This window comes from Podarcis pityusensis (assembly GCF_964106645.2).
Source record: "Podarcis pityusensis genome assembly, chromosome: 13".
In the NCBI taxonomy this organism is placed as follows: Eukaryota; Metazoa; Chordata; class Lepidosauria; order Squamata; family Lacertidae; genus Podarcis; species Podarcis pityusensis.
The window spans coordinates 4,744,388-4,756,587 of record NC_138038.1 but is presented as its reverse complement, the minus strand read 5'-3'; the positions used below and the strand labels follow the sequence as shown (position 1 = coordinate 4,756,587).

General features: G+C 42.9%; 1 protein-coding gene across 2 annotated transcripts in view; it reads right to left on the bottom strand.

Moving 5' to 3' along the window:
- The window catches only part of AHRR (aryl hydrocarbon receptor repressor), a 47,516-nt gene that overhangs the window by 14,680 nt on the left and 20,636 nt on the right, over window positions 1-12,200 (bottom strand). For both annotated transcript variants that reach the window (XM_080976719.1, XM_080976718.1), the window contains exon 4: window positions 955-1,055. In XM_080976719.1, coding sequence (XP_080832845.1) covers window positions 955-1,055 — 101 coding nt within the window. The remainder of the gene's footprint in view (window positions 1-954; window positions 1,056-12,200) is intronic.

The window sequence follows — 12,200 nt, the reverse complement described above, 5'->3', positions numbered from 1 at the left end:
GTACTACATTTTTAGACCCTGAACTTTTAGTTTATCTGGAACAGCTTCATTTATGAGCACATTGCCCTTTTTCTGCCCATTAGGGTGGGCCTATTTTCCAAATGGCTATTTTCAGAATTTGGAAACAGAACACACATCCCTGTTATTTCTTTCACAAGGATGTGGGCTTGTAAACATAGAGATGGGAAAGGCAGACAGGCTAGAGAAATGGCCTTCCATTTGTACTAGGGCACACAGCTCTGTGTGTGTTGGATCCATTTTACAGTGAGGAGAAAAGGGACTGAGCCCCTGTACAAGAGGTCAGTCAACAGGTATGGCAAGTAAAGTGACTCAGGGGAGCTGAAAGATGCATGTTGTTTCAGCAGCTACCACACCTCTTCTGAAGGCTTATATAGTGTGGTCTCACAGATCCTTCCCGGGACCAGCTGCAAGTATTTCATTTTGCCCTTGAGGAGTCCTTTATTCCCAATGACCGACTTAGTCATGAGTCGCTCTGTTCCCTTTCGGGCTTATGGTGCTTCACTAAGGGCTTGTTAACGGTTCTCCTTTGTACCACTCTTTCCAGGCAGAGTAACCTGTACTTGTGCACTGACCATTCACCCTGGCAGTCAGCTCCACCAGATGGCAGCCCCAGCTGAAGATTTGTCTGAGAGACACAGAAATAAGCAGCAACTGCCCAGTTGCTGCTTAGTGAATTTACTTTTGAATGAAAGCCACAAAAACTGCAACATGCCAGTCACTCACCTGTTTTCCTGTGATGGGTAGGAATCTACTACAAACAGAAACCTACATGCATCTTAGAAAAGCTGGATTTGTTTTTTTCTTTCAGGCCATAACTAACATAAGTAAATGTTGGCGATCGGGTTGGTAAAAATGTATGAGAGGTTGGAGCTTTAGCAGTCTTATTTGCCGCCCTGTGTTTCAGAAGTTCAAGAAACGCTGTCTATCACTCACCTCCAGTAAGAATCCGCCTTCTGGTATGGCAGGCTCCTTGAGCATGCCAACTTCCTTTATTTCATGACCTGCGTGCTTTTTCAAACACTTCTCCTGAACAGCTGTTGGAAAGGATGAATCGATACATATTTAACATAAGTGGCAATGTGTAAAACAACAAGAGCAACCAAAATTTTATTGTAAGAAACTAATAACTAATACTAATAACTAAAACTAATAATTAGTCACAAACTAATCCAAATTATCAATAGCCTGTAGGACCACAAACACCCGGTTCACAATGAGAAAGAGACAGCCTGCACTTTGTGTTGGCAGGGCGACACAAGGCAGATGGGGATATGAGGCGGCCTGTCTTGTGTTCCCCTCGTTGCAGTTCTCACGGTGTTCCTGGGGAGGGTGTCCTTCCCCTCAGTGGCTCCCGTGGCTCCACCCTAAGCTCTGTGGCAGCTCCCATGGCTGCGGCTGGTTGCTCAGCCAGACACGGGGCTGGCTCTTTTGACAGCTGTTGCACCCACAGCACCCACAGCATGATATATAAAGGGTTGTGGTGTCTAACAGTGTCAGGCTCAACAACGCCAGCAGTAATGCAGTGCCTTTTTCTCCCCCATGTAAATGTCTCCCCCTCTCCTTTTCCCCCTTGGGAGAAGATTTGAATGTTTCTGTTCTTTGGTGTTTCAGATGCACAGCCAGACATTTAAGATACAGAAATCAGCAAGATACAACCTTCTCTTTTGAATAAAAAGGTAAAGGGACCTCTGACCATTAGGTCCAGTCGTGGCCGACTCTGGGGTTATGGCGTTCATCTTGCTTTATTGGCCGAGGGAGCCGGCGTACAGCTTCCGGGTCATGTGGCGAGCATGACTAAGCCGCTTCTGGCGAACCAGAGCAGCGCACGGAAACGCCGTTTACCTTCCCGCCAGAGCAGTACCTATTTATCTACTTGCACTTCGTGCTTTCGAACTGCTAGGTTGGCAGGAGCAGGGACCGAGCAATGGGAGCTCACCCCGTTGCGGGGATTCAACCGTCGACCTTCTGATCGGCAAGCCCTGGGCTCTGTGGTTTAACCCACAGCGCCACCCACGTCCCTCTCTTTTGAATACTTGCCCCTTAAAATAAGCCAAAATTGCCCTCCCATTTGAGCTTTATATTTCCACGAGGAGGTACCATCTTCCAATAAGCAACTCCAAGCGTTTTGCAGGTTGCGTGATCAGAGCTTGCCAATGTATCTTCCCTGGATGTGAGCAACTGCTGGGCACTCAGCCACCTCCGCAATTGAAAACCCCACCCTCTGCTTCCTTCCCCTCCTCCCCAACAGAGCTGTGTGTTTTTTTGTTTTGTTTTTTTCCAGAAACACCAGGGGGAAAACATGCCTTTGGTATAAAAGAATTGCGCTGAGTAACCAAGGCTTTGCTGTCACGCTATGAGAACAGACTGTCAATCTTTCCATGCAACTGACAGTGGCCTGGCTCTTGTTTAAGCCCTTGCGTGCGAGCAGAGAGCCCACATTCCCCCAAGAAATGCCTCATAACAACAGCTGTTAAATATTGATGACGCCTGGCTCGCTCCGAGTGCTCTTCATGAAGGTTAAGCCTTCATGTAATGGAACCTAATTCTGTATTTTTGTCTGCTAATAATAAAACCCAAGTAATGGACTTTTAAAACAAGATAATAATGCATTAGAGGAAGAGAGGAAACCAGCAAATTAAAATAATCTCTCTTTCAAGTAAAGTTTTTCATTGCAGAATGGAAGAAAACTGAAGCTAGTATAGCAGTTGTGTTTGCCGGGATTTTCTGTAAGCAGAATATGTAAAGCTCTATAGCCCGAGGAATAGTAAGAATGGGTATAGAATTATGCCTGCAACACAATAAAAATTATGAAAAATCGTATTCTGCTGTGCTGCCTCTAGCTTCACTTTCAAAGGGCCCAGTGGGTTAATAAATATGCAAACAGATTTTTTTAAAAAACAGCTTTTTCTGCCTAAAAGGAAATTGTGTGTGAAGCTCAGTATGCTGAAAGTAGATTTGCACATAGCTGTAACATGTCAAAATAGTTTGACATATACTGAATGCATTGCTACTCCTCACTTGCAAATTACAGTTCCACGCAGGGTAGTTTCCATTAACTCTCATCGGAACAGACAACTTGCATACACGAACACTTAACTGACAGTGTAACCCACAGTGGCTTAGAAACATTTCTAAGACAAGAAAGTCACTTAAATGTGCAGGAAATAAAGATGTTCCAAGTGTTAAACACAAATATGGGGGCTAAGCCTGCAATGAGAAGCATTTATACAGGGAGCGCTTGATTCAGGATAGTAGATCTGGGACCCAAATGGTTTTTTCAGTGCTGAAAGATTCAATTAGGCCTTTATCGCTAAAAATACATTAGAACAATGTATTTAGCCATCACATGAATTGACCTGGCGATGCCTGTCTTTAGCCATTCAATCCAGATAAAGGGCTGGCCACATAGTTTAAGTGCAGGAGGATTACAAGTTGTATTATTGGATCTCAAAGTCTTTATCATTATTCATTATGATTTATTAAATTTGCATACTACCCTTCCTCCATAGATCTCAGGGCGGTTCACAACATAAACATACAAGATAAAAAAACAAAGAAATACATAATAAAAACTTCACTGCTTAGCCAGGGGCCAACTCCAAATTATACAAAAGAACAATTAAAGCAAGTAGACTGCTCAATATATAATTAATTAATTAATTAATTAATTATAATTAAGCAAATTAATTAAGCACAATGTATTGCATTATCCAATATATTTCACAACTACAACGATAATGACACCAATAATGCTAACAATAAACAAGATCCTACTCATTTGCAATTCAACTCAGCCTTTATATTATTTATCCATTTCAATTCTTTTTGGTAAACCTATTGTACATTTATCACCTGAAGGTCTCCAAGCAACTTACAGCAATACACACATAATCACTCAAACACACAAGTACCATAAGGGAAGAAAAAAGAGGGGGACATAGAATACATTAACATAACATTTATGGGGAAAAAACAAAAGCAACACACCTGCCATTCTATTTTGCACCCATCAAGATACTTCTCCTCCCTGGACTCAACAGAGACTCATTTTGCATGCGAATGTCATTTCTGAAGACTGGTTCTATACCTGCTGATTGTAAATTCTGGATATACGACATTGCTGACTCTGTTATAGTATTGCAGTTTGGAAACTGAACTATGAAGCTGGATAGTCCCGTTTTATATTCAACCTTTGCCCTGAGGCTTAGGGAAGCCATTCTGCTGCAATACTCCATTTGCAATATGGAAAAAATAATATTGACCTGTCTTAGATGACGTATGGTGCTGCCTTATCTCTTGGTCCATCTAGCCAAGGGCTGCTCAATCTCCCCAGGTGAGATACTTTTAACAAAGTTACACTTGGGAAAACTCCGTCAAGGCAAATCTTCATTCCTCCGAGCAGGTAATCAACACTATAAAATGCTATAAAGTCTGTCAATCATCTGGTGTGCAGATGTGCGTTCACAAGCACACAGGAAGTGTGGAAGATGTTTGAGTCGGTGGCTTTGTTTTTAGTATAATGCTCTAAATTTTCCAAACACAGATTTTAATTTCCATTGAACCCCACTGTCTATACATATGTTTATCACTCAATGTATAAAAATGCTAGCCAGAATGATATAAACAGGAGGAGAATTATACAAAATACTAAGGAGCTACGGGGAAATAATAGGAATTTTGTAAACTAGATTATTAATCTTTCCCTTAGAAATTTTCCACTCGTGACTGACCCAAAGCGGAAGGTCAGGTTTATAGCCAAAGACATTTTGTCTTAGCCAGGAAGAAGGCAGAGGCAGTAGCTCATTTACACACTGCAAGTCTACCATAGATCAGACCTCTATTCCTCAGATCAAAAGATCAGTTTCATAACCACTTTTTTTTTTTTTGAGGTTGCAACTGAGTCTGCCACAGTCACGCAATCCCTAGCTCCAAATTGTTTTAACTCTTCATCTATAGAAAAAATAATAAATCTGTATCAACGTAATACCAGGAATCATATATACCCCAAGAAGCCATACAAATAACATACATGGAAGAAGTATTACACTATTTACTAGTTAATAATGATGATAATGATAATGATAATAATAATAATAACTTCGTTCAGACCTTTCCTTCTCTAGTAAAACAACATGTTACCAGTATCAACAATACCATGTAAATTAAAAATGGAATGTTTATAAACATGAGAAATATCATGTTTAATATCAACATAACATGTAACATAATTATAACAGGACAACAATAATGAGTTGTGAATTACCAAGACCTTGCAAGCATAGCGCATGATGCTTGCACAATCACATGTCTTCGTAAACTTAACAGACAAAACAGTTAAATAAAGCACATTTGTTGCTGTGATCTCTATCTATCTATCTATCTATCTATCAATCATCTATCTTGTGTCCACCTTTCCTTGGTGTCAACTCTGGCAGACAATACCAGTTCTGAGGCTGCATCTCTTGATGTCCTAGGCAGGTTGGGTATATCTCTGTACTCAACCCCGGGTTTCACCAACTGTAGACCTCAGTCTATGAGGAAGAGATGTCTTTTGGGATTTTCACATCAGCTTTCAAAGAATGTAGCCTTTTAAGAAGGCATCGACTGGATCAAGCACTGGGTGGGCATCATCTGGTCGCAAGTGCCTATGACACTTTTAGCTTTATTATTTAATAAATGTGTGTGCCACTTTTCAAGCAAAAGTAGTTCCCCAAGAAGTTTTCAGGGTTTGCTCAGAAAGAGCCCTGAAGGATATGGCTAAGAATTTCCACACAACTGTATATTTAAAGCCTAGTCACATCAAGCACACAACAGGCAAGTGAAAACTCAAATCAGAACTCATGTCTCTCACTGCAACGCCTTCTCTTTTGCTTCTGCTTTTCAGTTACAAAGTGGGGGTTTCCCTATGCTATGGAGAATTCTTTAGTGGTAGACCATTTGTAGCAATTGGAGAACCATTCAAGGAGTGAGAAGGAGTGAACAGTGATTTCCTGCGCTTGCCTACCTTTCTCTTGCTGCTGCTGCTGCTGTTGCTGCTGCTATACAGGTTTGCAAACCCCAAACATATGGACAATATAAATACATTTAAGGGTACCCCCCTGCCCGTACGGGCCAGTCTTGCCAGACTCTAGGGTTGTGCGCTCATCTCACTCCATAGGCCGGGAGCCAGCGCTGTCTGCAGACACTTCCGGGTCACGTGGCCAGCGTGACAAGCTGCATCTGGCGAGCCAGCGCAGCACACAGAACGCCGTTTACCTTCCCGCTGGTAAGTGGTCCCTATTTATCTACTTGCACCCACGGGTGCTTTCGAACTGCTAGGTTGGCAGGTGCTGGGACCGAACGACGGGAGCGCACCCCACCGCGGGGATTCGAACCGCCGACCATGCAATCGGCAAGTCCTAGGCGCTGAGGTTTTACCCACAGCGCCACCCGCGTCCCATAAATACATTTACACATGCCATTAACCATCTGGGTATATATGCATCTCACTGGGGCCTCCAGATGTGCAGTTCGTCTATACTCTATGTGCTGCCAAAAACAATGGTGCACGTGTATCAAACATGCCTGCCACATGAAGTATGGAACCACTCTCGTCACAGCAATGAAAATGAGTGCAATAAGGGCAGGTTCAAAGTACCAGCATCAGGTTTTGTGGTGGTACACAACCACCAAGTGTAAGCTATCACTTAAAACATTAAAAAGAAGTTTGGGCCGTATTCTCAGAACGTTGCCAAGAAAGAAACAACCGCTGCATCATCAACCTCAAAACCTTTATCGGCATATAAACAAAATTCTTAAAAGTTTGGTACAATAAAATCACTCAGCCGAGTTGCTATATTATCATCCCCTTTGAATAAGGGTCATGGGAGGCGGGGTATTGTTAAATGGGCATGGTTAAGAGGATGGGGCTACAGCAACAGCGCCTAGAAGATTGACACTGTTTTTAGTTACACCACTGTTCTGTTACTGAGTGTGCCAAGCAACAAAAGGCCTTGCTCTTTCTTGGTGCCCCTGAAGTGGGAAAGGTGGTGCTAAATGCCGCAGCCAGACTGTTGGTGGGGGCAGGCTGACTCCTGCCAGAACATTACTGCAACGGCTGCCCATATGCTACTGTGCAAAGCTCAAGGTTCTTGCATTACTTTTAAAGGTCCTTAGTAACTGGGTTCTAGCACGCCTTAAGGACGGCTGTCTTCCTTATATGCCTGCCAGATCCCTGAGGCCTTTGGGGAAGTCACTGCTCACCAGCTTCCATGGTTGGGACACAGGGCCTGCATCCACCAGGAGCCATGGGTTCGGTACCGTGGGCCCAATCCTGTCAGACTCCCTCCTGGCTCAGGACAGGCAGGCTCCTTTCCTGTTGAACCTCCCTTGCTTGGTGAAGATATTTTTATTTCGGCAGACATTCTAAGTAAGTTTTCTTGTTATATGATCATTTTTTACTGATTTTATCTTTATTATAGCTGTTGTAAGCTCACTGTGCACACCACTTAAAAGGGATAGAAATTATTTAAATAAAAAGATAGACAGAAGTCGTTCACTTTTCATGAAAATGCCAGAAAGATTTCCTTTGCTTCTGGAAGGTGATTTTAAACACATAAGGCTTTTAAAGAATTCTTATTTCTAATGAACTGAACTATTTTCCTTTTAGAAATTACTCTGAAGTATTTGCATTTAATAACCTTGTCTGATACTGTACCTTGTTTTGATATTAGGAACAACTGCAGGGAGGACACCTAGTGGTGATTATACAGCTCTGCATAAAAACCTCATTAGCAATACAGAATTGGGCAGTATGCAAAGTGCTATAATCTGTCTCCCAACGAAGTGTTTTCCAAAAATACACCAGCATAAAAATGCAAATACTTCAAAAATTAGTTTTATGAAACTTTTCATCCACACTATTTACATCTAGAGCGCTTCAAGTCCCGGCAGACTGGAGGAGGGCAAATGTTGTCCCTATTTTCAAAAAGGGGAAAAGAGAGGACCCAAATAATTACCGCCCAGTCAGTCTGACATCAATACCAGGGAAGATTCTGGAGCAGATCATTAAGCAAACAGTCTGTGAGCACCTAGAAAGGAATGCTGTGATCACCAACAGTCAGCATGGATTTCTGAAAAATAAGTGATGTCAGACTAACCTGATCTCGTTTTTTGACAGAATTACAAGCCTGGTAGATGAAGGGAACGCAGTGGATGTAGCCTACCTTGATTTCAGCAAGGCATTTGACAAGGTGCCCCATGATATTCTTGTAAAGAAGCTGGTAAAATGCGGTCTTGACTATGCTACCACTCAGTGGATTTGTAACTGGCTGACTGACCGAACCCAAAGGGTGCTCATCAATGGTTCCTCTTCATCCTGGAGAAGAGTGACTAGTGGGGTGCCACAGGGTTCTGTCTTGGGCCCGGTCTTATTCAACATCTTTATCAACGACTTGGATGATGGACTCAAGGGCATCCTGATCAAATTTGCAGATGACACCAAATTGGGAGGGGTGGCTAACACCCCAGAGGACAGGATCACACTTCAAAACGACCTTGACAGATTAGAGAACTGGGCCAAAACAAACAAGATGAATTTTAACAGGGAGAAATGAAAAATATTGCACTTGGGCAAAAAAAAGGAGAGGCACAAATACAAGATGGGTGACACCTGGCTTGAGAGCAGTACATGTGAAAAGGATCTAGGAATCTTGGTTGACCACAAACTTGACATGCGCCAACAGTGTGACGCGGCAGCTAAAAAAGCCAATGCAATTCTGAGCTGCATCAATAGGAGTATAGCATCTAGATCAAGGGAAGTAATAGTGCCACTGTATTCTGCTCTGGTCAGACCTCACCTGGAGTACTGTGCCCAGTTCTGGGCACCACAGTTCAAGAAGGACACTGACAAACTGGAACGTGTCCAGAGGAGGGCAACCAAAATGGTCAAAGGCCTGGAAACGATGCCTTATGAGGAACGGCTATGGGAGCTGGGCATGTTTAGCCTGGAGAAGAGGAGGTTAAGGGGTGATATGATAGCCATGTTCAAATATATAAAAGGATGTCACATAGAGGAGGGAGAAAGGTTGTTTTCTGCTGCTCCAGAGAAGCGGACACGGAGTAATGGATCCAAACTACAAGAAAGAAGATTCCACCTAAACATTAGGAAGAACTTCCTGACAGTAAGAGCTGTTCGACAGTGGAATTTACTGCCAAGGAGTGTGGTGGAGTCTCCTTCTTTGGAGGTCTTTAAGCAGAGGCTTGACAACCATATGTCAGGAGTGCTCTGATGGTGTTTCCTGCTTGGCAGGGGGTTGGACTCGATGGCCCTTGGGGTCTCTTTCAACTCTATGATTCTATGATTCTTCAAAGAAGTAGTAACTTTCTTACTATTCACACAGAGCAAATATTCCTTAGGTCAGTGGTTTTCAACCGGGGTGCCGTGGCACCCTGGCGTGCCTTGAATGGTGGTCAGAGGTGATGCAGGCAACACTGGTCTCCGTTTCTCCTTCCTTCCCTCCCTCCTCTGTTGCCCTCTTGTGTCTCTGCCTCCCAAAGGCTTGCACAACTGTTTGTTGCAGCAGCCCTGGCTACAAGTTCCCCAGGTGAATGGTGTCTCTGGGGCTGGTCAGGGGGTCCTGGTTACCAGGAGTTGAGGTGACCTTGACTAAGCAAGCCAGCGGGTGAGAAAGCCTAGCCAGCCTTTGCTGTTGGGAATGGACAGACAAGTCCCAGGCCCCTGTGGGGCAGGCTGGAGGGCAGCTCAGAGACCAGGGGCAGCAGCAGTGGCTGCCCGGAGTACTCTCAAGGAGAGGAGGCTGAGGGAACACTCCACAAGGGGGGGTATTCGAAAAAGGGTGAGGGGCTGCCTGCTCTACAAGCAAGGGGTGACATAACTGGGCTCCTGAGCCCCGCAGAGGTGCCACAGAAAGAATGTAGTTGGTCAAGGGAGCTGTGGACTCAAAAAGGTTGAAAACTACTGCCTTACGTCACTGGGAGGCAATCTGTGTCCTGGGGGCTATATGTGGCCCCCCAAGCCAAAAATAAATAAACAGAAGAGAATGAATGGATGATAGATTAACAAGGAGAGAGATGGGGTATGGGGAGAGAGAAAGAAAATGAAAATATGATGGGTGGATGAAGGGGGCTGCTCTCTGACACCGGTATGTGTCCCCCCAACCACTCTTCCCGCACAATGAATACAGTCTTTGAACCCCAAAATATTGCTTATCCTCATTAGGCAAAGTGGGACAGCTGTACGGGGAGAGCAGCCCTTGTTGTCCCCCTAGGCCACCTAAGCTATCCAGCTGCCCTCCTAGATGATGGAAGACGTGGACCTATCCTCAATGGAATTACAATTTCTTTCCCTCAAACACACATCCACAATTGTGGGAATTTTAAGACTAAAGGAGGCATGGTTTTTACACTGCTTGACTGTAGTAAAACTTCTAAGCGGACTGCAATAAATAGGAAAATTATCAATAAGAACTTAAAATTATTTAAATGTTTAAAAATAATTAAAAGTAAAAAGAGACTAATATACACTGATGTCAACATGTTTGGAGTGGCCCATCTAAAAATGTAAACAGGCAGGGAGTCCCAGTGTGCAGGTACCACCACAATAACTAACAACTGCAGATTAACAAACCAGTTCCATAGACTGAAACTGTCAAGTGGGCACATAAACTGACCTGTTAAGGGCTTTGCATACTAATAGTAATGCCTTGAACTTGGCCTGGTAACAAATCAACCCCGTGCAGATCTCTGAGCAAATGTGCCTTACTCCAGGCAGCAACTATGCCACAATATTCTGGACTAATATTCTGCACTAATTGCAGTTTCCAGATCAAGTGCAAGTGATTATTCTCAAGGTACTCAAGGATATGCAGTAGCAGCAACTCGTTTTGTTGCTGTTAAAAAGTGTGGCACTTACTTGCAACAACTTCATGGTGAGTACCGGTACCTATTTTTCTAGGAAAAGTACTGCATATAGATATTAAATAGCTCTGGGATAAAATAGTGCTCTATGGCACCTCAAATGGAGTTTGGATCTAGTGTAACTTTACTCCAGCTTAACTTATACTGGCTTGTTTTGCATTCATTTCTTGTGCATCAGATTGCTTCCCTAATAATTATTAAATTCTCAAGGATGAAAATATGACAACACATTTATGCTGTGTAAGGTGCCCCCCATCGAATGTGGCATGTAAAATACACTTAATGTCTCAACATGTATACTTAATGCCAATAACCTCAAAGAAGAGAATAAAGTTAAAGCATATTGGTTTTTCTTTTCATTTGTTGAGGGGGGGAAGTTATGTTTTTGCAACTAATATATTGCATTCAACCAGCTTAAGTTTCATTGTCTTGATTTTGTCCCTAACATAACATTTCTTCTCTGTACACCAAACAAGGAAGCAAAACTATCAGTACAATAAGGGCTCATTAATCTATTCTCTCATTTTCTTAAAGAGGTCTTCAACTGAACTTTACCAAAAAAAATAAAGAAATTCTGAGGCAACGTGCAGGACATGCTTCATGTATTGCTCATGTGTAAATTGCCATTCTGAAAACCTGTTGCCAGATCATGAAACTCTGGAAAATTATCTTTAAAATGATATAGAACACCTTAAGTATATAGTAGGCCTGCAACACACATGGGGTTACATTCCAGGGATCACGCTTAAAAGCCAACATTATCTTTCCTGGAACCCCCCTCCATCTCCACCCCCTTTCAATTATTTTAATTTTTTGCCCCATGTGTAAAGCTAAATGTGCACAAGTTAAATGTGCATGAGTTGCAGGCTTACTGTATATGAAAATGAAATTTGTGTCTGTAACATGACATTTTCATGGAATTTACCAAACACACAAAAAACGATTAAAAAATTATCACAAACCTTTAGCTCGTCCCACTAATTTAATCAGGTGATTAATCAACAATCTAATGTTTTAAGCCCTAGTATCTAGTAAAGAGAAGGTAAAGGTAAAGGGACCCCTGACAGTTAAGTCCAGTTGCATATTGTCCACTCCGCAGACAGTTTTCCCAGGTCATGTGGCCAGCAGAACTAAGCTGCTTCTAGCACAGCGGAACACCGAAACCAGAGCAGCGCACGAAAACGCCGTTTACCTTCCCACCAGAGCGGTATCTATTTATCTACTTGCACTTTCTGGCATGCTTTTGAACTGCTAGGTTGGCA